The sequence below is a fragment of the Chiloscyllium punctatum genome, chromosome 36 (assembly GCF_047496795.1).
Source record: "Chiloscyllium punctatum isolate Juve2018m chromosome 36, sChiPun1.3, whole genome shotgun sequence".
Taxonomy (NCBI): Eukaryota; Metazoa; Chordata; class Chondrichthyes; order Orectolobiformes; family Hemiscylliidae; genus Chiloscyllium; species Chiloscyllium punctatum.
Window position 1 is genome coordinate 1,952,827 of NC_092774.1, and position 27,418 is coordinate 1,980,244.

Below are 27,418 nucleotides of genomic sequence, written 5' to 3' on the forward strand. Positions count from 1 at the left end.
TTCTTTGCTGCCCCTCTCTCTCAGGGAGATATCTGTACACTGACTGGTGTCTCTCAGTCCCCCCTCTCTCTCTCAGAGGGATATCTGTACATTGACTGGTGTCCCTCAGTCCCCCCCACCCCCTCTCTCTCTGAGGGATATCTGTGCACTGACTGGTGTCTCTCAGTTTGTTTGTTCTTCACAAGCTCTTTAATTTTGAAATAATGAACCAGGACAATGTGTGACAGGATCTTTCACCTGATTATTGCTGTGGATCTGTTGCCTGTTGGAGAGAAGTGAAATCTCTGCTGGAGGCGTGGACAGGAAGCTCTGTTTCTGGTTCAGTGGGTGGAGCTGCTGGGGAAGTTGGTGAACCTTCACTCACTTCACTCCCCTATTTAAACAGCACTGACTCCAGCTCCAGACAAAGGTGCCCTGAAGCAGCCGGATCTCTGGAGTGTCTAACTCTGTCTCTGCTTCCACACGGCGATGGGGATTACTCCTTATCTCTGTGTCCTTCTGCTCTGTCTGACAGGTGAGAGTTCCCGGGGCTTTCTCCCCACACAGTGAGACTGCTTCTTCCCAGATTCTGGGACTCTCTGTTTATCTGACCAGTTTATTAAAGTGAGCTCTCTTCTGTTTCTCTGTTATTCACAGGTGTCCGCTCTCAGATCGTGCTGACACAGCCTGAGTCAATAGTGAAAAAGCCAGGGGAGTTTGTCAGACTGACCTGTACAGTGAGTGGGTTCAGCCTCAGCAGCTACGATGTGTTCTGGTTGAGACAGGTCGCTGGGAAAGGGCTGGAATGGTTAGCATGGATAGCTCCTTCGGATAACAAAGGTTACGCATCAGGAGTTCAAGGCCATTTCGAAATATCGAAGGACAGCAGCACAGTCTATCTACAGGTGACGGATCTGAGAGTGGATGACACCGCCATGTATTACTGTGCGAGATACTGGAGTGACACAGTGAGAGAGATGGGGGGTCTCCCCATTCAAAAACCTGCCACTGGAAATCTATTTAAACTGCTCTCTCCGGGTGCTATCACTGGCTTTACTTCCTGAGCTGTGGAAATAAATCAGATCCAATTCAATAATCTGGGTGTGGGAACAACTTTCTGTGAAGATATCGTTTGAAAGATGGACAGAACAGTGAGGAACAGAGAGAGGATGATGGAGAGTGAAAACTCCTTGTGGATTCCCCCAGCTTCCCATACAATCCTGAAAACCCTGGCATTGACTCCTGGAGTGTGGGAGACACTCGGATACAGACTGTGGAGTTGTTTGGGACATTTGATTTCGGGCTGGATCCTGTAGCTGTGGTTTCTGAGCCCGGCTGAAACACTGTGATGGGTATACTACCACAGCAGCACAAAACCTGACACAAACTGCCCCGCTCCTAATGACAGTGTATATCCATGGATTTCACATTCCTGTTTCCCAGAGTGAAATATCTAAACACTGACTGGGATTGTCAGGGAAAATGTCGATTCCTGGTAGATAACAAGACAAAGAGGAGGCGATTCTTTTTATGGATAACTTGCAGGAGCTGGTGTACCACAGACAGGAAAACGGTAAAAACACCTCATTTATAGATACATTTGGGACAGGATCAGGATGGAATTTCAGATGAAAATACAGGAAATGGCTGCTCCGGGTTAAAACACAGTTTATATTTAATTCCCTGGGGATTATTATATATTGAGCTCAGGGCCAGTTATTGTATTGGGTGAATGAAGAGACAGAGCACAGTGGTATTATCTTGACTACTGGGGGAGTGGGACCTTCCTGGAAGTGACTTCAGGTAAGACAAACTTCTCAATTCTACTATTTTCGACAATTTATTGTATTTAATGTGTGTTTAGTGAATTTGATAATTCAGTGAAATCAGTGAGATATTTTGGACAATTACATGATTCCATCCCAGAGAGGTGAATTTCTGCAGAGTCAAGAATATACCCAGTAACTGGAGCTGAAACCGGAGACTAGATTTATTCTCAATCGTTAATATTAAACCTCAGAAAACCTAATGAAGGTTCTGGGATCTGTTTAACATGCTCAGCTTGATCCAGATTACATTATTAAGGATACTTGCTGTATTGGGGTAGGTTTAATGATTTTCGACTGTTGGATATTTGGAGGCAGGTTGGGATTTTGTTATAATCTCAGTTAAAAGACAGGATCCAATTGGGTTGTGATTTAATAGTTGGTGTTACAGTGGTTTCCATTTTTGTTTTTTTTATAGTTCATACCTTGTTGAACAGCTTTAAAAGTGTTAAGTTCCTGATTTCACTTGATAATTTTGCGAACTGAGAGAAATTATTTGGACAGAGTGAGATACAGGGATGAGTGTTTATTAAAAATCCCTCATCCCAACAAATTTGCAGCATATTCCACTGAGCTGTCCAGACAGACAGCAAACAGGCTGTGGGTGTGGAATGAAGTTGTGTCTGATTGAGACAGGATTTAGGGTGTGCTTTGACATGAATGGTTTCATTAGCTGTGAGATTTTAAACCCTCTCTCACTCTGAAATCTCTAACTAGACCCACGCTGAAAGGTTGAGAACAGAAGAGTTTCTGCTTGGTTGAAATCGTTCTTGGGCAATAATAGCATGGAATTGATTATTTTTAAATTCATGGATATCATATTTTTCCTCTTCGCTGTTTCAACGTTTACAATCATTGGATTAAAACATTTGACAAGGAAACTTCACCCTAATATATGAGCTGGACAGTGATTAAATCTCACCGTGGGTCTAAGTCCAAAGGGTTTAGTGTCAGTGGAACAAGGTTATTAATATTCAGCTAGTTCTGACCACTGCTCCTTTTAATGGAGATGGTCCCTCAAATGGAAGTAAGGCTTATGGGAAAGGAAGGGGATGATCCTTTTTCAGGGACAGGTTTATATCCACTCGAGATCAAGGAGCTTGAATTGATATTTCACAACTTTCCTGTGGAACAAGAGTTTTGTGAAGGAAACTGATTCTATCATTATTCCTGAGCACGATGATATTCTCCTGTGTGCTTTTTACAATGAGTTTTCTTCATTTTTTAAAAATAAATTTATTTTAATAACATCGTTAACTAAATTAACAGGAAGGGCAATGATGATTTCAACATGTCCCCCTGAGGACATTTACCTAAAAAGATGAATTTTACAAAAAGCACACAGTAAAGTTTCCTCGATCTCCCTGGATTCACTGGGAGAGAAATTCCTCCCGGGGAGTGAGACAGAACAGGCAGTTTCCGACTTGTCACTCCTCCTGCCCAGCACCTGATCCTGAATTTCAGGGACTGACCTGGAATTGAATACCGGGCACTGTGTGGAACAGGCAAGTGATCCGATTCCCTCAGTTCTCCATGAACCCACCCCACCCCCACCCCCACCCCCTGGAGGAATTTCTACGTTGTAGTGTCTGATTGTAACAAGGTGTATGCAGTGGGAACATCTCTGACCACAAACACTGAGTGAGGGGTCAGTGTCACTGGAGTGAAACACCTCAGTCTGTTTGATTGCAATTCCTATTCTTCCTCACCGGGAAAATATAAAACACTGAACAAATATTTCTTGTACTTGGGTAATTTTAGGTGTGTTTCTGCAGTTGTCGTTGTTCAAGCTCTTGTCTGAATTTACTCACTGAGTGCGTTCTACCTCCTTTCTCATCTTTCTTTTTGTATTCCACTACCTTTTCTTCCTTTGTTGTCAGTTCCTTCCCTTTTCTTTGGTCTCTATTTCTCTTCTTTCCCTGTTTTCATTCCTTAGCCTTTACCTTTCTCCTCTCTCTCTCTCTCTCTCTGTGACCTACAATGCCAATAGAACAGTGCCCCCCCCCCACCTCCCCCCATCACTGGGGTTAAAGCTGGAACATTCTGGAAAGATGCTGAAAGGATCAGTTCAGTGTGAGGGGGTGAGGTCTGCAGTAGGATGTTGATACTGGACTGTAATATACTGGTGTGAGATCCTGTCAGCATTGAACAGACATTTCAAGTCTCTCAGCATTTATTATTGAGGATCTCGGAGCTTTTAATCTGATTGGCTCAGTGGTGGGAAAGGTGGTTAAAATTCTCAATGACACTGAGAAAGTGGATGCAGGATATAAGGGTAAAAGGGAATAAATTAAAAGCAAACCTATCACTGACACAGTCCAGTCAGTCTGATGGTGGAGTTGAGGATATTTTTACAGTTAGTAATTCAGGATAAAATTTAAGGCAACCTCATTTACTCAGGGAGTTCCTGTGATCTGTCATATTCTGGTTAAAAGGACAGAAGAATCAGATTCTATTGCAAAGATCAACATCAGATTAATATTGAAAGGAAAACATTTGACAGCCCTCTGGGACAGTAACAGGGGGGTAGATTGAGTGGTTTGTTCCACCAAAGAGCCACCATACACTGATACACGCAGCATAGACAGAGGGGTGCCAGTGGATGTGGCATCTGGATTTTCAGAAAACTTTTGAGAGCATTTTGGAAAGGCCAATCAGGGCAGGACTTATCCACTTAATGGTAAGGGCCTGGGGAGAGTTGCTGAACAAAGAGACTTTGGGGTGCACGTTAAGAGCGCCTTTAAAGTGGAGTTGAAAGTAGGTAAGATAGTGAAGAAGGCAATTGGTGAAAGCATCCAGTTTCGGAGTTGAGAGGTCATGCTGCGGCTGTACAGGACATTGGTTCGGCCAGTTGTGGAATACTTTGTGCAATTCTGGTCTCCCTCCTATCAGAAGAATGTCGTGAAATTTGATAAAGTTCAGAAAAAAAATTACAAGGATATTGCCAAGGTTGAAGGATTTGATCTACAGGGAGAGGTTGAAGAGACTGGGGCTGTTTTCCCCGGAGTGTCAGAGATGAGATTAGTTTGGGATATCTGGTTGGCATGAACGAGTTGGACCAAAAGGTCTGTTTCTGTGCGGTACATCTCTGTGACTCTCTGCCTTTAAATTCCCATACTGGGGATAATAAATTAGACTTGGGGGAATGTATAAGTCTGGATGGAGACAGAAGCAGAGAGTTGGAATAAATGGATCATTCTCAGGACAGCAGACTGTTACTGGTGAGATACTCCAAGGGTCAATGCTAGTTCCACAAATGCTCACAATCCGTATAAATGACATGGATGTGGGGACCAATGGGGATGTTTATAAATTTGCTGATAACATCAAACTGGCTGGGAACATTATTTGTGAGGAGGGTCCAAACAGGCTTCAGGAAGATTTGGACTGGCTTTGTGAATGGGCTAGAATTGGACTTTTAAAATATATTATACAGAAGTCTGAAGTTATTCACTTTGACAGGAAAAAACAGAAAGTCTGATTTGGAAGTGCGAGTGTCCAAAGGGATCTGGGTGTCCTTGTTCATGAGTCACTCAAACCTAGCAGGTGGGTGCCACAATTACCAAAGAAAGCAAACAGGATGTTGGGATTAATTACATGGGGATATGAGTCCACAAGGAAAGGTGCCTTACTGCAGTTGTATAGGGCCTTGGTGAGACCACACCCAGAACATTGTGTACAGTTTTGGTCTCCTTATCCAAGAACAGATAATACTTGCTGTGCAGGCAGTGCAATGGTTGTTTACCAGACTAATCCCTGGCAGGGTTGTTTAATGAAGAGGGATTGAGGAAACTGTGGAAACTATGTCTGTATTCTCTGGAGTTTTGAAGAATGAGAGGTGATCTGACTGAATATACAAAATTCTTACAGGGGCTGATGTGAACAGGATGTTTCCCTTGGCTGGCGATAAGAGCCGGGGGAACCAAAACTCTTAGGATGAGAGGCAGGCCATTTCCAATTGAGATGAGGAGGAACTACCTCTTTCAGAGGATGGTGAATCTTTTGGAACTCTCTACCCAGAGGGCTGTGGAAGTACGATCATTGATCAGGTTCAAGACAGAAATCAGTGTGGATCTGGAGACTGATGACATTATGGGAAATGGAGATAAAGCTGGAGAATGGAATTGAGGGGATGGTCAGCCATGATCTAGAATGGCAGGTCAGGCTTGAGAGACTCAGTGGCCCACTCCTGTTCCTAAGTTCCTGTGTGTGACTGACACACAATGAAAGGATTGACAGGCCACCGGGTGTCTTCTCTCTTGGATAGAGAAGGCTGAGGGGTGACTAAATCAAGATTGTTAATGTTCTGAAAGGTTTTGATCAAATGGAGTAGAAGGAGAATGTTTCACCTTGTGGGGAAGATCTAAGACAGAGTAGACCATTCAGCCCATTGATTCTGTTCCACCATTCAATGAGATCATGACTGATCTGATCATCCTCCACTCCATTTTCCTACCATTTTTTCCATAATCCTTGATTCCCTTTGTGATTAAAAATCTGTCTATGCCAATATTGAATATACGTAATGACAGACCCTCGACAGTCCTTTGCAGGAAAACATTTCACAGATTCACTACCTTCTTGGCGGCATTGTGGCTCAATGGTTAACACTGCAGCCTCACAGCGCCAGGGACCCGGGTTCGATTTCATTCTTGGGCAACTGCCTGTGTGGAGTTTGCACACTCTCCCCATGTCTGCTTGGGTTTCCTCCGGGTGCTCCGGTTTCCTCCCACAATCCAAAGATTTGCAGGTCAGGTGGATTGGCAAATTGCCCATCGTCTTAGGTGCATAGTCAGAGGGAAATGAGTCTGGGTGGGTTCCTCTTCGGACGGTCGGTGTGCACTTGTTGGGTCAAATGGCCTGTTTCTACACTGTAGGGAATCTAATCTATGAGACAAAATTTCTCCTCATCTTTATCTTAAACGGCATATCTTGAGGCCATCAGTATAAGACTGTTCCCAAGGAATCCAATTGGAACCTCTTCAGCCGAAGAGTGGTGAGAATGTGAAATTGTTAAAGGATGGAGTCATTGAAGTGAAGAGTGGAGATGGATTTAAAGGGAAGCTAGACAAGGCTGTGAGGAGAAAGGGAATGGATGGTTATGATGGTTCAGATGAGGAAATATGACAGAACTGATTAGCATCCCATCGAAACCCCTCAACATCTGCTCCCTCCACCATCAATACTTAGTGACAGCAGTGTGTACTATCTACTGCAACAACTCACTAAGGTTCCTTCAACAGCACCTTCCAAACCCACAACCACCACCATCTAGAAGGACAACGGCAGCAAATACTTTGGAACATCTCCACCTACATGTTCCCTTCCAATCCACACAGCATCTTGACCTGGAGCTATATTATTGGATCTTTACTGTCACTGGCCTCAAATGCTGCAACACCTTTTCGAACATGCATGGGTGTCCATATACTAAATGGTCAGCAGGGGTTCAAGAAACATCTCACCATCATGTTCTCTGGGGCAATTAGGGAGAGGTAATTAATGCTGCCTCAGACAGTGACCCCCTCACTCCAGGAATGAATACAATAAAAGGAGGCTTGAGTGGACCAGAAATACCAGCATGGACTGGTTGGGCTGAATGGACACATCCTGTGCTGCATATTCTGTCTAGCTATCAAAGCTCCTTTATTATATTAGCCAATACTCATTGTCATGTGCTCAAAGTAGTTGCGAAGGAAATAACTTGTATTTTTATTGCACCTTCCATGAGTTCAGGACATACCTGACCAGTTTATAGCTTTTGAATAGATTTGAAGTGCTGTCGGTTTTTGGAAGCAGTGAATACGTCATTAAACCAGGACCCCATGACCAATAAGATACTGACAGTTTTTAATGATGTTAGAGGGGGGATAAATACTGGACGACACTTTGAGAAGTCAGTTTAATGTCTGATCTAAAAGACCAGCCCCTCCAACAGTGTAGCACTCCCTCAGTAATATCAACCTAGATGTTGTGCTCCAAGAATCAGCTTAAACCCCCAACCTTCAGGTTTAAAGTGACACTGTGACCACTGAGCCACTGCTGAGTGAACAGCTATTGTCTGCATTATACCAGGGCCATAAGGGAACATTACCGTAATCAACTCTTCCAAAGAAAATAACCGCAGGCTGCTTAATCCCCGCCCCCCCCCCCCCCCCCCCCACCTCACCCCCACCACTTCATTTCCTAAAACTCTGAACCATCCTGGATCTGTTGCACCTTGAGCTCTCATGGACCAGAGAGTCCTTTGCCTCTGGCTGAGTCAGAATTACCCACAGACCTGACAGAGGTGTCACCAAGGATACACTGAGGGTGAATTTGGTCTTGGCTGTAGAACACATCAGGTTACAGTGAAAAACCTGAAGGGTTTGCATCCACCGCCGCTCCCTCACCACCTGACGCCTGGAGGAGGAACGCCTCATCTTCCACTTCGGAACACGTCAACCCCAGGGCATCAATGTTGACTTCACCAGTTTCCTCATTTCCCTTCCTCCCACCTTACCCCAGTTCCAACATTCCAGCTCAGCGCTGTCCTCATGACCATTCCTACCTGCCAATCTCCCTTCCCACTTATCCACTCCACCCTCCTCTCTGACCTATCACCTCCATCCCCACCTCCATTCACCTATTGTACTCTCTGTGACCTTCCCCCCATCCTCCTCTCTGACCTATCACCTCCATCCCCACCCCCATTCACCTATTGTACTCTCTGTGACCTTCCCCCACCCTCCTCTCTGACCTATCACCTCCATCCCCACCCCCATTCACCTATTGTACTCTTTGTGACCTTCCCCCTCCCTCCTCTCTGACCTATCACATCCATCCCCACCCCCACTCACCTATTGTACTCTCTGTGACCTTCCCCCACCCTCCTCTCTGACCTATCATCTCCATCCCCACCTCCATTCACCTATTGTACTCTTTGTGACCATCCCCCATCCTCCTCTCTGACCTATCACCTCCATCCCCACCTCCATTCACCTATTGTACTCTTTGTGACCTTCCCCCATCCTCCTCTCTGACCTATCACCTCCATCCCCACCCCCATTCACCTATTGTACTCTTTGTGACCTTCCCCCATCCTCCTCTCTGACCTATCACCTCCATCCCCACCTCCATTCACCTATTGTACTCTTTGTGACCTTCCCCCATCCTCCTCTCTGACCTATCACCTCCATCCCCACCTCCATTCACCTATTGTACTCTTTGTGACCTTCCCCCATCCTCCTCTCTGACCTATCACCTCCATCCCCAACCCCATTCACCTATTGTACTCTCTGTGACCTTCCCCCATCCTCCTCTCTGACCTATCACCTCCATCCCCACCTCCATTCACCTATTGTACTCTCTGTGACCTTCCCCCACCCTCCTCTCTGACCTATCACATCCATCCCCACCTCCATTCACCTATTGTACTCTTTGCTACCTTCCCCCATCCTCCTCTCTGACCTATCACCTCCATCCCCACCTCCATTCACCTATTGTACTCTCTGTGATCTTCCCCCATCCTCCTCTCTGACCTATCACCTCCATCCCCACCCCCATTCACCTATTGTACTCTTTGTGACCTTCCCCCATCCTCCTCTCTGACCTATCACCTCCATCCCCACCCCCACTCACCTATTGTACTCTCTGTGATCTTCCCCCATCCTCCTCTCTGACCTATCACATCCATCCCCACCCCCATTCACCTATTGTACTCTTTGTGACCTTCCCCACCCTCCTCTCTGAACTATCACCTCCATCCCCACCTCCATTCACCTATTGTACCCTTTGCTACCTTCCCCCATCCTCCTCTCTGACCTATCACCTCCGTCCTCACCCCCATTCACCTATTGTACTCTCTGTGACCTTCCCCCACCCTCCTCTCTGACCTATCACCTCCATCCCCACCTCCACTCACCTATTGTACTCTTGGCTACCTTCCCCCATCCTCCTCTCTGACCTATCACCTCCATCCCCACCCCCATTCACCTATTGTACTCTTTGTGACCTTCCCCCATCCTCCTCTCTGACCTATCACATCCATCCCCACCTCCACTCACCTACTGTACTCTTTGCTACCTTCCCCCACCCTCCTCTCTGACCTATCACATCCATCCCCACCTCCATTCACCTATTGTACTCCTTGCTACCTTCCCCCATCCTCCTCTCTGACCTATCACCTCCATCCCCACCCCCATTCACCTATTGTACTCTGTGACCTTCCTCCACCCTCCTCTCTGACCTATCACATCCATCCCCACCTCCATTCACCTATTGTACCCTTTGCTACCTTCCCCCATCCTCCTCTCTGACCTATCACCTCCGTCCTCACCCCCATTCACCTATTGTACTCTCTGTGACCTTCCCCCACCCTCCTCTCTGAACTATCACCTCCATCCCCACCTCCACTCACCTATTGTACTCTTTGCTACCTTCCCCCACCCTCCTCTCTGACCTATCACCTCCATCCCCACCTCCATTCACCTACTGTACTCTTTGCTACCTTCCCCCACCCTCCTCTCTGACCTATCACCTCCATCCCCACCCCCATTCACCTATTGTACTCTTTGTGACCTTCCCCCATCCTCCTCTCTGACCTATCACATCCATCCCCACCTCCATTCACCTATTGTACCCTTTGCTACCTTCCCCCATCCTCCTCTCTGACCTATCACCTCCATCCCCAACCCCATTCACCTATTGTACTCTTTGTGACCTTCCCCCATCCTCCTCTCTGACCTATCACCTCCATCCCCACCCCCACTCACCTATTGTACTCTCTGTGACCTTCCCCCACCCTCCTCTCTGACCTATCACCTCCATCCCCACCCCCATTCACCTATTGTACTCTTTGTGACCTTCCCCCATCCTCCTCTCTGACCTATCACATCCATCCCCACCTCCATTCACCTACTGTACTCTTTGCTACCTTCCCCCACCCTCCTCTCTGACCTATCACATCCATCCCCACCTCCATTCACCTATTGTACTCCTTGCTACCTTCCCCCATCCTCCTCTCTGACCTATCACCTCCATCCCCAACCCCATTCACCTATTGTACTCTTTGTGACCTTCCCCCATCCTCCTCTCTGACCTATCACCTCCATCCCCACCCCCATTCACCTATTGTACTCTTTGTGACCTTCCCCCACCCTCCTCTCTGACCTATCACATCCATCCCCACCCCCATTCACCTATTGTACCCTTTGCTACCTTCCCCCATCCTCCTCTCTGACCTATCACCTCCATCCTCACCCCCATTCACCTATTGTACTCTCTGTGACCTTCCCCCACCCTCCTCTCTGACCTATCACCTCCATCCCCACCTCCATTCACCTATTGTACTCTCTGTGACCTTCCCCCACCCTCCTCTCTGAACTATCACCTCCATCCCCACCTCCACTCACCTATTGTACTCTTTGCTACCTTCCCCCATCCTCCTCTCTGACCTATCACCTCCATCCCCACCCCCATTCACCTATTGTACTCTTTGCGACCTTCCTCCACCCTCCTCTCTGACCTATCACATCCATCCCCACCCCCATTCACATATTGTACTCTCTGTGACCTTCCCCCACCCTCCTCTCTGACCTATCACCTCCATCCCCACCTCCATTCACCTGTTGTACTCTCTGTGACCTACCCCCACCCTCCTCTCTGACCTATCACATCCATCCCCACCCCCATTCACTCATTATACTCTTTGCTACCGTCTCCCCAGCAACCACCGTCCCCTCCGCCCACCCCCCCCCCCACCCCGCCCCACACCCAACCCCATTTATCTCTCCATCCTGGAGGCTTCCTTCCCTCTATTCCTGATAAAGGGCTTTTGCCCAAAAGGTCGATATTCCTGCTCCTCAGATGCTGCCTGACCTGCTGTACTTTTCCAGCACCACTCTGATCTAAACTCTGGTTTCCAGCATCTGCAGTTCTCACATTTGCCTCTTGTATCACAATCTGTCAGCTTCTCCAGATTCTGTGATCTGGTGCCAGTCCATGCAAGTCAACAGCTTTAACCATCTCAATCAGGGCAGGTTTTGAACTCACGGCCTGTTAGACAATATATTTCCATGAGTCCTGAATCCTTTCTTGCCCATATTGCTATTGCCTCCAGGTTAGAAATGTCACTTGTTTTGAATCTATGGTATTTTAATCTCTCAATCAATGTCACCTCAAAACAATTATTACTATCACCATAATTTTGGAGCTAGATTCTTCCATTTATGTGAAGTACCATCTGGTGCTGTCAGTTCTATATTAAATTAATCGATTAATTAATTAGTTTGTGTTTCTGATTCAATTTCTCATCTGGAGGATGGTGGTTCAAACAGTGGAACACTCCAACAGTATCAGCTCAACTCTGAAATGAGCTTGAACACATGACCTTTTGATTTTGATGTGACCGTGAAACCAACTGAGCCACAGCTGATCTATAAATGTGTAAACTCTCTGTGTAACAGTGTAATTGTTTTCAGAAGTAGCTGGTTGTAGCTTTAACACAATCTCTCCAGTTTCATCTAATTGCCATGAATTTATTTACTGGGTCTATCTATTTCTGTTTCAGATGTCCAGATCAAACCTGCAGTTTATGCTTCCAGTACTTACTGTGAGACAAGCTCCAACCAAGATGAGATCAGCCTCCTCTGTCTAGTCAAGGATTTTCAGCCCAAGAGCATCAATCAGAATTGGTCCAGTGACAATAGAGTGATCACAACTGGAGTAAATAACTATCCAGCAGTCTTGGGGCAAAGTATGAAGTACACAATGAGCAGTGTGCTCAAAGTCTCTGCATCGGATTGGAATGCCAACAAGGTCTACCATTGCAAAGCGGGTTACAAGTCAGATGAAATGGTGACAGCCGTAATCAAAAAGCTTGAGCCTACACGTTAGTACAAGAGCTTACATACCATTCTAAACTGTACTAGGATCAGGGGATGAAGTTGGAAAGGAACCTTCAGCAACCAGTGAAGGAGGTTTCTGCCAAATAGACCACAAATGAATTCTTGTAGCCACAGAGTCTATCCTGACTTAACAGCAGTGCTGCTGGGAGCTAAGTAAAGAGCCATGAGAAATCACCCCAAATGACCCAAGGCAGGGCAACAATGTCATCGCCTGTGATGTCCCAATCCCAGCATTTAGTTCTGCTCAAGTCAGTGAAACTGAATATCGGGACTGGGGCAAAGGGGGGAGGGCTGGGGTGGTGGGGTTGTGACACACAGGAAACAAATCCCATAACTTTGTCCACTTTCTGATCCAGCTCCAATATTAGAGCCCTGCACCCACCCTTTAACATATCACCAACAAGATCCTGATTTAGAAAATCATACAGGAAAGGAGGTCATTTAGCCCAATAAATCTGTGCCTGCATTATCAAAGATGTAAAATTGTTTCACTGCTCTGCTCTTTATCCACGATCCTCCCAATGTCTTGTATTCTCAATAATAATCCGTTTCTGTTTTGGAAAATACAGTTGAATCTGCTTCACCGGCCCCTTTCAGGAAAATTCAAACAAATTATTATATTTCCAAAGGAAAACGTCCTCATGCCAACCTGGGTTTATTGTATCACTTATTACGAGTGATCTCCCTGGAAATGGAAACAATTCCTCTCCATCCTTTACTGGTTGTTTACCTGATTTCACACACACTCCCAAAATCTTGCAGTGTGGAAGCTCAGTCGTTCAGATCAAAACAGAGATTCATAGATTTCAACATGCTCTTGACATCAAGAGATATCTCGATAATATGAGTATGGCAGTGAAGGAGCTGCCGAGCCATGGCACATGAACAGGGGGAGTCCAGTCAGCTCCTTAAGACTGCTCCACCATTTCATTAGATCATGGGTGACCTCCACCTCAACTTCTAGTTACCTGCCTTTGTTCCAGGTCCCAGTAAAATGTGATACTTCACTTGGGAGACCGTAGATATGCTGCTAGCGCTCTCTAACCCAGCTCACTTCACATTCATGGTCATTCTCATCAGGCTGTTTATTCCCAAGTGAATCAAAATCAATATTGAAGGCACTGGTATTGTAATGGTTTCTTTCGATGTTGGGGGAGGTCTGTTTCCAAAACAATCACATCATCTGAAATATTGTATCTTTCCACAGCTCAGGCTCCCCATGTCTTCTCTGTTGTTCCATCCCCGGAGGTTGTCTACAATCAAACTACTGCTGCCCTGGGGTGCATGCTATCTGGATTCTATCCTGACAGTGTCCAGGTTTCCTGGTTTAAAGCTGGAGTGCACCAATCGGGTACCAAACTCCCTTCCAAAAAGGGAAATGGCAATATGTTTGAAACAATCTCTTACCTGACTGTACAGGTGGCAGATTGGAAGAAGGGGGATGAATACACTTGTGAAGTGATCCATGAGGCTACAAGCTTCAATACCAGGATCAACATGAAGTACCAAGAGGGTAAGTAGAGTCTGACGGGGAGAAAGAATACCCTGTTAGAAATCTAATCTCCTCTTGACTGAATGCCTGAACACTTGAATTACTGTCCTTCATTGCAGGGAGAGGTGAGATGTTCAGTATTTTCTGTTTTGATATTAAAGTCACATCTGAGTGGAGTATTGTAATGTAATGTATGAAACAGGAAGACCACCGGGGTGGGGTTGCCTGCCTATTAAATCCCTCATTCCATGTTACTCGACGTAACTGCAGTAGAAAGAAAATCAGACGAGATATCAAATGGTCTTCTGAAACCATCCACAGTCCAAATCACCTTCTGTTTCCTCCCAGTGTTACCCAAGTGCTGTTTCATCACAGAAATCTTTCCAATGCTGAATTTGAATGAATTACCATGATCTGTTTCGAAGATCTCCTGAGGGAGCTTGTCCATTACATAGGGGAGGAGAGGTCAACATGTATAACATTTAAATTTGTATTTCTTCCAATTCCAGGTGAAAAACCGACATGCCACAGTTGTCCTCCTTGCTCTTGTTCTGACTTTGTGCCAGTACTGCTCTACCACACTAACCTTAATGTGACCCTCAAAAACGGTGAAAAGCACCAATATAACTGTGCCCAACAAAGGTGTCAAATAAAGTTGTGAGCTCATTGTGAATGGAATTGACTGTTGAATTTTATTACAAGTCATCTGGCAGGTTCAAATCCCCAGCCCATGGAGTCTGTCAGAATGATAGTGTAAAGACTGTGAGAAGTGACAGCCCTGGTTAATGTTTCCCACTCCTTATTGAAATGGTCACTGTTTGGTGACCTGGACTGGTTTAGGTTGAAATGTCCTGATCTCACAGTTTGACCCTCACCACCAAGTTGATAAGAATTTGACGATTATTTGTCACCCATGGGGGCCACCACCTTGATCTCATAAAGTAGGATTTGGTCTCTTTCTTCAATGATGTTGGTCCTGAGGCAAGTTGGTAATTCAGGCCATAAGGACTTATCTGGTGCCCTGTACAATCCGATAGGTTTTGGGTGGAAACACAGGACAGTAAAATTGGAGAAGTTCCCTTCGATCCTGGAGACTGACAATGGTCAATGAAAGGTACATGATGTTCACAAGGAATTCAAATTGACAAAGTTCCTTTTAATGTCTCCATGAGGGAATGTGGAGTGAACTGCCCCTTACCCTGTGATTTCACCATTTTACAATGGTATGGGGAGTGCTTCTGACCCTGTGAGGATTGATTGTGGGAAAGCAAACATTAAGACTTGGTTACTAATAGAATGATCAATGATAACCTGGAAGGAAATTGCTCAACATCTTGTCTGAAAGGTGGGTGAGGGAAGCAGAACATCTGAAGCTAATAACAGGCGTGACCCTGTCAGACACTGTCCTGAACATCAGCTCAAACTGCAGCCAGAGGAGTCGGTATACAGTGTTCATGAATGGTTTTGACCAGGACACAGACAGAGTCATCATTCTCTCTGCAAGTATTAACTCAATATGATATAGACAGAGAACAATCAGTGTGGATCAAAGCAGATACCCCAGTTGTGGGGGTTTGCACAGTGAATGTTTTTGTAGACTGATTCTGCAGGATATCTGAAGTGATGGTGATCCTATGACAGGCAACTAAGAAGGACAGATGACAAATTCAATGAATCATTATTCTCCCAGTCTAATAGCTCTTGAACGAAATTAGAGAGGATGGGGAACATATTATATATAAATGATCACCAATCTCCAACAAGAGAGGACTTTTATTACTTCCTATGATACACCGGGTTTACTGTCCCAATGCAAAAATGAACCAACCTCCTTCACAGGCATGATCATCAGTTTGGACAAAGGGAACAGAGGATTCACACCCCGAGTTGTACAGAGTTTCCAGATTATTGTCGAGCTGAAGAAGATTACAGATAGAGGAAAGGCCAAGGCAATGGAACATTACGATGAGAATCATAAAACAGAAACTTCCAGGGCTGACCTGAATGAGAGGAAAAGTAAAGAACGATTTGCATTAATATATCGTTTTCACAACCACATGACATCATTAAGTGCTTCACAGCCAGTTAAGTATTTTAATGTGAAGTCACACTTATAATGTAGGAAACACAGCAGCCAACCTGTACAGAATGACCCAGTGAGTGAGTGATAAAATTGACCAGAACATCAGCAGTAACCTTCCTGCTTTTCTGCAGAATAGTGCTCTGCCATATGTACCTTCCACTTGACACAGCAGTCAGGACCTCATTTTCATTTCTCATCCAAAGACAACACCTCTGACAGTGCAGCACTCCCTCTGGTCTGCCCTGAATTGCCAGCTTTGAGATTTGTACCCAAGTGGGATATGAGCCAACAATGCCAACACAGAGGTGCCAGCAACAGTGTTTGGTTGAAAGAAATGAGCTTCTTTTTGATTTGGTGTACGCGACATCAGGAATCAATCCACTGTCACACCCAGTGAAAACAAATTTGTTCAGTTGTTCATTTTGCTGAGCAGTTTGTATCTCTGTCTCACTCCATTTCACAAATCAGAGATTACATTTATTAATAGTGTTGTCTCTGAAAACTGCTCAGCCCACAACTCAATTACAGTCCTCGCAGTGGATTCTTGATCACTTGGTAAACACATTCAAAATGGATCTGGCTCTTTCTTAATGCACTGATTGTACATTCTTGGTCCAAACTTACAAACTGAGAACCACAAAACATGTTTGAAATAACCCTTGGATTTTCTAATGATTTTCTAATGATCAGGTATCTGCTCCAGATGTCCTGGATTAAAAACAATTCCAGTTCCAGGCCACTTCTGTCCCTATATTTCTTGTTTCTCATGACAGCTAAGCCTTCCTTAAACATCTGACACCTGCTGATACCGGAAAATGCCAATTCTTCTGAAATTTTTCCTTTCCCTTTCCCAGAAGTGTCTCTATTTCTCCAAAATCCTTCCATGCAAGAGGTTTGGATCAACAAGACTGCCACCCTGGTGTGTACAGCAGTCTGTTCTGATCCCAGCCAGGTCCGGATCACCTGGAATGTGAATGGGAAGCAGAGAAGTGAAGGGGTTATAGCTCAAGCACAAAGAGAGGAAGGTGCCCAATACATGGTCATCAGCCATCTCCGAACAACAGCAGAGGAGTGGGAGAACGGGATGGAGGTTGTGTGCTCTGCTCAAAGTGGTTCCTCCTCTTCTCCCGTGTCAAAACAAACAAGGAGCATAAAAGGTAGGCAAGTGAATGAAAAGTTATATCACTGACATTGCCAACCACAAAGGAAAATATTTAACACCATCTTTGTTTTGTTCATTGGTTCCAGTTCAGCCAAAAAGTCCCAAAGTCAGACTGCTGCCTCCTTCAGCCCAAGAGATCAAGAATCACAGCAGAGTTACACTGGAGTGTGTGATCACTGGATTTTACCCAGACAGCATACAGGTCTCCTGGGAGAAGGATGGCAGCCTGATCTCCTCCAACACCCGTGCTGGCCTCACTGCTCTGGAGCAGACAGAGACATTCAGTGTCAGGCACTACCTGAGTGTGAGCACAGAGGAGTGGTGGAAAGGCTCAGTCTTCACCTGTGCAGTGAGTCATCCACCCTCCAACTTTAACAGCAGGAAGGGATGGTTAGATGGTGACATTTGGTCATTTATGAAGGCAGGGTTAAGCAGTTTACAAATATCAGAATATTTCTCATTACCAATGTGAATATTAAATCCAAGCTGTCAAATTGCTGACCACACCCAATGTTTATACACACTGCCTATGGATTGTGTACATTAAACCAATGATTACAACTTACTGACAACAGACTGTGATTAACTTCAATGTAATCAATCTCTCAATTTGTCAATATTTTTGTCTTGGAACTGTTCAGTATCATACGTAAAAAGTGAGGAGGGGAGAGAAACCAAAGCCATCTCAAGGGAATAAAAATCATGTTCTTGTTGGACACTGTGTGTTGAATGTCATTCGAAAATGCAGCCAGGGAGTTGATTCTCAAAGCTTATTGAGGACTTCGTCTTGATGTTATGTTTTACATTGCATTCAACAGTTAACATCATTATATATAAGGGAGTTGTGATTTTTGGGTGCAATGTGCCTGGAAAGTGTTCAGAACACGTGCTGAGTGTGGGATATCTGAAATGACAACGAGCATTTGGAAATTTAGTAGCAATGGGGAAAATGTGTGAAGCGTTTGGTAAACCATCCACTTCCTACTCCCACAACTCAGACATGCCAGTGTCGTGCAGGATGTACATGCTTTGCCCAAATGACCCCCAAACAGTAGCAAAAGGGGGATCTTTGACACTCCCTCTGAGTTTGTGGGCTGTTCTGTTTGTTGCAAACTAATCATCTTCCTTCACAGAGTGTTACCTACAATAAGCTGCCATTCAGGAAAAGATCCTAAGGTGTTGCACTGGAGAGTTATCAATCAGAAATTGACACTCAGCCAATGGAGCAGATATCAGGGAGAAGGAATAGTTTTTTAAGGAGCACCTTACAGGACTGAGAGTTGGACATGTAATCATGATTCAGGGATGGATTTCTAGAAGTCAGGGCCTCGGTGCCTGAAGGAACAACTACCAGTGCTGGAGTGAAAGGCGTGGGAGATGTAGAAAGGGTCAGATTTGCAGGAATGTAGAGTTCATTGACACATATGCAGCTGATAAGTGTGACAGACATAAGGAGATGGGAGACTAAGGAAAGGCATAAACACAAGGATAAGCATTTTAAAATTGAGACATTCCAAGGCTGTTTCGAAAAGAGGTGAGAGGTCCTCATTGCTTCAATCTGCTCAATGTCACAAATCAGGGACTGGGCTGGAGGTGCTTTCAGTGAATAAGCCATTTTTCCGTTGTATATTTTGCGAAGCATCTGCATTTATCTCACTGCATTTCACAGAGTTTCCATTTTATTAACATTGTGACAGTTACATGTTGTCCAAACCCACAACTCAATCACAGTCCTCATTGTGAATCTATTGGTCAGAGTCATAGCAAATGCATTCAAAGAGGACGGAGCAGGATCTTGATGCTCTGATTATGTTTTCGCAGTCAGAGTGCAAGCCAAGGACTATGTGACAACGTTTAAACAATCTTGAGATTATCTAATGTTCAATTCAATGTGAGATTAACTGGCGTGTGATTTCATCCAGTATCAGCTGATGATTTTGCACATTATAAAGTACTGAAGACAAAATTCTCCTCTGTGCTGATCTGTCACCATTTCTCATCAACAGCAATATCTCTATTAACATTCTGAATCCTCCTGACACCTCCTGTCCTGTCAGTCTCCTACCACATTTGCTGTCCTGGCATGTCACTCCCGACACAAAACAATTTCAATTCTTCTGAACTTTTCCTTTCCCATTCCCAGAAATATCAGTTTTTATTCGCAATCCTTCTAAGGAAGAGGTTTGGATCAACCGGACTGCTACTGTGTTGTGTACAGCAGTCTGTTCTGATCCCAGCCAGGTCCGCATCACCTGGAATGTGAATGGGAAGCAGAGAAGTGAAGGAATCACGACACAGCAACAGAAAGAGGAAGGCACCCAATACATGGTCATCAGCCATCTCCGAACCACAGCAGAGGAGTGGGAGAGTGGGGTGGAGTTTGTGTGCTCTGCTCAATGTGGTTCCTCCTCTTCTCCTGTGTCAAAACGAACAAGGAGCATAAAAGGTAGGCAACGGAATGAAAAATTATATCACTGACATTGCCAACCTCAAAGGAAAATGTTTAACACCATCTTTGTTTTGTTCATTGGTTCCAGTTCAGCCAAAAAGTCCCAAAGTCAGACTGCTGTCTCCTTCAGCCCAAGAGATCAAGAATCACAGCAGAGTTACACTCGAGTGTGTGATCACTGGATTTTACCCAGACAGCATACAGGTCTCCTGGGAGAAGGATGGCAGCCTGATCTCCTCCAACACCCGTGCTGGCCTCACTGCTCTGAAGCAGACAGAGACATTCAGTGTCTGGCACTACCTGAGTGTGAGCACAGAGGAGTGGTGGAAAGGTTCAGTCTTCACCTGTGCAGTGAGTCATCCACCCTCCAACTTTAACAGCAGGAAGGAGGTGAAGAATGTTCAAGGTAGGTGCTGGACCTGACTCCAACATTGACACACTTGTCTCTTCATTACTATAACCTGTAATTGGGCCAGTCATGTTTAATGCTAACAGTAATGATGTCCATTATTGTAGTTACGTGAATGGGAAACTAATCTTAAGATCAGGGCAACTGAAGAAAGAAAAACACAATTATTCTTTGTGTAACTCCTTCCACAATTTCCGATTCCAAAGCACTTTACAATGCAGCCAACAAGGAATTTTTTGAAGTTTAATGACTATTGTGGTGCATGATACCTGCCATTTAATTGCACACACAATGTTCAGATGAACAGGAAAGGGAGTTTTACTGCTGCAGTATTATCCAGGGCATAAATGGGATCTCCCAGTTGTCATCTTCAAGTTAGTGGCTGTGGGATCTTCTTGTTTCACTTGACATGACAGACAGGGCATTGCCACATCCAACAGCACTGCCTCAGTGTTGACACTGATGTGTTACATTGATTATACACTCAATGACACAGAGTGGGCTTTGGACAAACACAACTTTCTGATCTAGATGAGAGAGTCCCACCAAGAAGGTAAAGCTGAAATGTTAGCGAGTTAGCCACTTTATCAAGGGATCTTTATCAAATAGGTCAATGGGCTGAAAAAATTGCTGGAGTTCAATGTGGATAAATACGAGCTATCACACTTTGGTACAACAAATAATGGTAGGGCAGATGCAATGAATGGGAGGGCCTTGGGTAATGTTGTAGAAAAGAGGAACTGAAGAGTCCAGGTACATAATTCTTTGATGTTTGTGTCACATGAGACAGGGTGGTTAAAAAGATATTTAGCATACTTTCCTTCATTACTCAGTCCTTTGAGTCTCAGAGTTGGGAAGCCATGTTGAGGTTGTATAGGACATTCATGAGACCACTTGTGAAATACCTGTCCAGTTCTGGTTGCCCAGTTAGAGGAAGGGTATTATTCAGCTGGAGAGGGTTCAGAAGAGATTTACCAGGATACTGCTGGGTATGGAAGATTTGAGTTACAAAGAAGACTGGATCAGCAGGAACTTTTTCCACTGTCGGAAGTTGAGAGGCGACCTGATAGAAGTTTATAAAATAATGAGGGGAACAGACAGAGTTAATGATAGTTATCTTTTCCCAATAATGGGGGATTTCAAGAGTGTGGTGTATATTTAAGATGAGAGGAGAGAGATTTTAAAAGGACAAGAAAGGTAAAATGTACACAACAATGTCACTGATTCATAACTGCCCTCTGAAAGAGCTGAGGAAGTTATTAGTTGTATGTCTGGTGGTGAGCATGAATTGTCATCTTTACAAGTGGCACACACATCCCACTGGGGAGTTAGGAATTAATAATTGTCGTTCTCCTCCCAGATGAATGTTTGGATTCCAGAATCTCGGTCACCATAAGCAAGCCTCCATTTGAAGAGATCTGGAGGAACAGAACAGCAACCATTCTTTGTGAGGTACTTCACACTGATTTAGAGGGAGTCAGGGTAACCTGGAAAGTTGATGGAATCATGAGACAAGATGGAGTGAAGACCCAGAGTCCCAAGAAGAATGGACATAAAGAGATCATCTTCAGTAGACTTACAGTCCCTGCTGCAGAGTGGGAGAGTGGGGTAGAGTGTATGTGTTTGGTGGAGGACAGAAGTTTGCCAACGCCAGAGAAGAGGTCAATCAGGAAAGCCCAAGGTACGTGTACATGGACCTGTGCATCTAATCTAAGTAAATGAAGTGATTTAATTCCAGAATGCTGAGCAGCCTAACTCTGGTTGTCAGACTATGTTACAAGCCCAGCGATGTGTGCGAGCCCCGTCAAGAAACTGAACAGATGAAACCTGAAATCACCACAGCAGCCTTGGTGTGAATCACACTAGCTCCTAGGGAATGGATTGATGGCAATAGGATAGACAGAGAGGGATTAGCAGCATTTTCAACATTAACATCCCATCAATCCAACACTGGATTGTAAGGGAGATTGGTCAGTCTGAGGTGTAGGCTGGATCTGAGCGAGTCCACGTTGAGGAAAAGGAGACAGAGCAGAGAGCACCACATGAGAATAATGTCTGAAACCTCCCTGTTGACCTCAGGAAGTGGTTCTCCATGGTTTATCTCAGAAACAGTACACTTTGAAAAGATGCCATTTGGTCTATCTTGTCACTGCCAGCTCTTTGAAATATCTCTTCAAATGATCCCATGAATCATCAGCTCCATCTCAGCAACCTTACCATTGTCTACTTTTCAATTTTCTGTCCAATTCCCTGGTGAATGTTACTCTTTAATTTGCTTAGTTGCAAAAGTTGCTTAGTTTTGTGTTAATAGACAAACGTGTCAGGTAAATACAGACTGAGTGAAATATGAAGTCTAACCTCCATTTTCTCTGTTTACAGTTGATGTTAAGACTCAGCCTCAAGTCTTTCTCCTGCCCCCTTCACTGGATGAGATGGAGACTGCTCACACTGCGACCCTGGTTTGCCTGGTCACTGGATTCTCTCCCGCAGAGATCGACCTGGTTTGGATGGCCAATGATACCCTTCTGAAGACAGGGTTCATGCATCAGCCAGTGACTGAGGACGGCAGAGGTGGCTGGAATTCAGGCAGTCACTTGACGGTCTCTGCAGAGGAGTGGAACAGCGGCACCACGTATTCCTGTGTGGTGGGACACGAGTCAGTTACAGCAAATGTGTTCAGAAGCATTAATAAATCTCACAGTAAACCCAACCTGGTTAATGTCTCACTTGTTCTAACTGATAGCTATAACTCCTGTTCATAACATCTGCTGATTTATACAATCACCCATTTATATCATCCCTGTAAATGGATGGTTAACACAACCAGAAAACTGTTGTGAGCACTTTGAAACCTCTCTTCTGGTAGCAATGTGCTTCAAACATGAACAAATTCCAACATTGCTCAGAACTTGAGAGTAAAAATAAATCTTTAAATCAGCCAACATTGTTTTCTCCAAATACCTGAGATCCTCAGGTTTTTTGGAAATGTTTTGTGTGCTGCCCCTGATTATGTATGAAATATCTGTGAATCTCCGCAGAATGTTAATTGTATGTCAATGTACTGATCAAATTTCAATAAACCTGACATGAAAAGTTTCAGTGTTAGTTTAGAGTGATCATTGTTGATGGGTTTGGGAGAAAATAAATCAATAATTTGGGACATGAGCTGTGGTGAATGCAGCATGTTCAGAGTGAAAGGTATTTTTGAATCGTTACTTGACAAAGCTCTCCCACTCCACTGTGATTTCCTTGCCTTCCATCTTGGTTGATTTTAGACGAATTGATGTGATCAATTGCTGTGATTAGTCCACACTTTGATTATCATCATGTCATAGCAGTACTTGCCTTTAGTCTCTTGATTTCTCCATTTCAAATTGCAGACAGTAAGTTTCTACAATAAAAGCTTGATAATAACCAGATCATCTGCTTTTTGCTGTTGGCTGAGAGATAAATGATGACTGGCTGAGACACTGAAGAGAATCGTCCAACTCTTTTGAAATGGCCATGAGATCATAGACATCAACCTCATCAGGAGGTACCTTCTTCTCCACTCGCAACACTTTCTCAATCTTACATTGGAGTGTCAACTTAGCTGAGGATCACAAGGATCAGTGATGAAACTTGAACCCACGGTCCTGTCACCCACAAGCAAAAGTGCTCATGACCAAACCACATCACGGTGATTCATGAATTGTAGGCTTTCAGACTCATTTCATCCCTCACATCACCACTGACAAGTCTTTGTGTCATTGAGCAGATGTTGTATTCTACAATTGATATTACAAGGTGGTTTTGTGTCTCGTTTAATATTAGGTCAAATAAAACATTCTCTCGAATCAAAAAGAAAGACATATTTGAAGTTATAAAGGATATCATCCTGACTGTGGGGATAATCTCAGAGTGCTGCACAAGAGACTTGTTTGTTTGCTGGTCATTGAATGTTATTAGTGCCAAGGAGGCAGAAACTTGAGTGTTCCAGCCTGTAGATTAGATAATGCACCAGAGAAACCGAGAACTGACAGAGTTGGAAAGATTAAGATTTTGGAAACAATTTAATGTTCATGTTGTTTGTTTCTGCATTCCTTTGGGACAAACAATGAATGTGATGAAGAGAGAGAGAGAGAAACAATGAGAGTGACAATGAAACAAAGAAGGGAGAGAATCAGCGAAGGCCAGATGGAAGGCAGTGAAAGAGGGAGGAAGATAGGGGCAATGGTCGAGACAAAATCAGACAGATTGAGAATGAGAGAAAGCTTTTCTAAAAGTTTCCTGCTCCCAGTGCAGCTCTACCATGGTTTCCTCCTTAATTGTATTATCCTCAGATTATTGAGATGCTGGTGACCTTAATGAAATGTTCACAGTCAACTTTAACAGCCACAATATCTCTCTGCTTTAGTAGTCCCTCCCGATGTGAAAGGAGAAGAAGGGAAGGAAGAAGTGGAAGATATGGATGGAGATGACAACGCACTAACAGTTGCTGCCTTTGCCATTCTCTTTATTCTAAGTTTTCTCTACAGCACCTTTGTTACTGTTGTTAAGGTAATTGGAACTTTCACTACCAAATGAACAATAACATATCCTGCCTATATGTGTAAGGTTTATGTTCAGTTTATCACCAGAATTTCTCACCTGACTCTGAGATTCGAGCTCACACATTAGAAACAAACTCAGAGTTGAATGTTGATCCTTTCATACTTTGAAGTTTTTCTCATCATTGGGTCTGTGGGTCTTCATCCCCCCATAGAAGGGGGTCAGGCCCATAGGTCTTGTGTTCCAGAATAAGCTCAGACATCAAAGCACTTAAGTCTATCTCCCACGATAAGGTCAGATGATCTGACCTGAAGAACCCATCTCTGAGAATAAGGACAGCTTGTTCTGTTGGGTTACACAGCATAATCCATCATCTGAAAGATAAGTCAGCAGTTATGTACCTGAACAACAGAGTCCTGCATAATTATGGCCCTGATCACAACCAAGAACTTATTCTGTAGCCATCATCTCTTCGGATAAGGGCAGATGGCCTCAAATTTATCCATCAAATTCTTGAAGTGACAGACATTTAGAAAAAATTCATGGATCCGATCATCGCTGGCTAGACTATTCCTAAATGCCCAGAGGGCACTTAAATATCAACCACAATGCTGTGGGCCTGTACTCACTTTAATACCAGACCCGGTCAGGATACTAGTTTCTTTTCCTAAAGAGCATTAGTGAACTCGAGAGATTTGGTCCCTCAAACCTGCTCTGCCGTTCAACAGGATCACAGTTGATCCAACACCCCTCACGTTGACTTTCCTGCCCTTTCCTCGTAATCCTCAATTCCCCAATTGATCAAGAATCTATTGGTCTCAGCCTTAAGTACATACAAGGACTCTGGCCCCATAGCTGTCTGCAGTAAGGAGTTCCAAAGACATACAACCCTCTGACAGAAGAATTTACTCTTCATCTCAGTCTTGAATTGGCATTACTTTAATCTGAGACTATGTCCACTGCTCCTAGACGGTCCCATGAGGGGAAATATCTTCTTAGTATTTACCCTGTCAAGCCCCGGAAGAATGCGACATGTTTCAATAAGATCACCTCTGAATCTTCTAAACTCCTGCGAGTAGAGTCCCAACTGTTTAAACTTTACTCAGAAGAGAATCATCCAAGTGAACCTTCTCTGAACGGCCTCCAATGAAATAATCTCTTTCCTTCAATAAGGAGAGTAAAACCATTCAAACTACTCCCGCTGCGACCTCAGCAGCACCATGTACAGTTGCAGTAAGACGCCCCTACCCTTACACTTTAACCCCCCCACCCCTCCTGAAATAAGGGCCAATATTTCATTTGCCATCCTGATTACCTGCTGAACCCTATGTGGTGGTTTGGAGATAGTAAGGACTGCAGATGCTGGAAGTCAGAGTCAATGAAATGTGGAGTTGGAAAGGCACAGCAGGTCAGGCAGCATTGGAGGAGCAGGGGAGATGATGTTTCGGGTTGGGACCTTTCATCAGGAGTGACTGTGTTAGCTTTCTGTGTTTCATGCATAAATATCCCCAAGTCCCTCAGTGTTGCAGCTTTCTGCAGTTTTTCTCCATTTGCTTGATCTTTTGTTGTCCCTTCCAAAACAATAACTTCACATTTTGTCAGATCATACTCTATTTGCCCATTTACCGAACCGATCAATACTTTTCTTTAAACTGTTTGTAACCCCCTTGCAACCTGCCTTTCTCCCCATTTTTGTGTCACCTGCAAATTTTGCGACATTACATTTGCTTTCTCCCTCCAAGTCATGAATATATATTGTAAACAGTTGTGGTCCCAGCACTGACCCCTGCAGGACCCCACTGGTCACAAGTTGTCAACCTGAAAAAGAAACCTTTATCCCCACTTGCAGTTTATTGTCCCTTGGACAACTCCCTATCCATGTTAATCTACTATCTCCAACACGATGGGCACTTATTTTATGACCTAACCTTTTGTGGGCTAATTTGTCCATCTCCCAGAATAAGGAAAGACCACCTGTCCCTTTAGGGACAATCTCCCAGAATAAGGAATGACTATCTCACTTTTGGGGTCTGTGTCCCACAGTAAGGAAAGTCCACCTGTGTTTTTGTGTCTATCTGTATTTTTGGCTCAGACTGCCTGTGTCACACAATTGTACCTTACCCTGCTGTCTGTATTACAGGTTCAGCAGTGACCAACAGATGGATAAGACTCACATTCAGATGAATTCAAGATGTGAATAGTCCAGAAATGTAATTGTCATGTCTGAGAATGGTGCTTTCCAACTTTCAATGGAAAATACTCAGCTACTGCACTGCAACAGCTCATTCAGGGAGATAAAACTTCAATGGACTCGGAGAATTGAAAAGGGGAATTGGGAGAAAATAGGAGAGTTGACGATAAGGTGAGGGAATGGGGATTGGGAGCATGGAATGAGGAATGGGGGGAGAGTGGAAAGTGAATCAGGATGGAATGGAAGAATGGGATGGATGGTGGAGGACTGATCCCTTGGGTCCTGTGAAAAATACTGTAGAAATAAAAGTTATTCAGATTACGGCCTGCAGCTTTTTAAAAAGTCTTTTCATTGATGTAAAAGTTTTGATGTGAAATGAAATCAATAAAAATGAAAGGTGAAATGAAATAA

At 44.3% G+C, this 27,418-nt stretch overlaps 2 gene segments (V, D, J or C); both read left to right on the plus strand.

Annotated features, from left to right (window-relative positions):
• The first annotated feature begins 392 nt into the window (after positions 1-392).
• Positions 393-27,418, plus strand: LOC140460162 (pancreatic IgW, short secretory form-like). The segment is given in 6 exon segments: positions 393-514; positions 637-1,552; positions 12,355-12,675; positions 13,899-14,204; positions 24,686-24,825; positions 26,957-27,418. Coding segments are annotated over 5 exon segments (822 nt in total).
• LOC140460732 (Ig heavy chain C region-like) lies at positions 18,369-23,385 on the plus strand. The segment is given in 5 exon segments: positions 18,369-18,393; positions 19,572-19,874; positions 19,966-20,283; positions 21,647-21,967; positions 22,666-23,385. Coding segments are annotated over 5 exon segments (1,350 nt in total).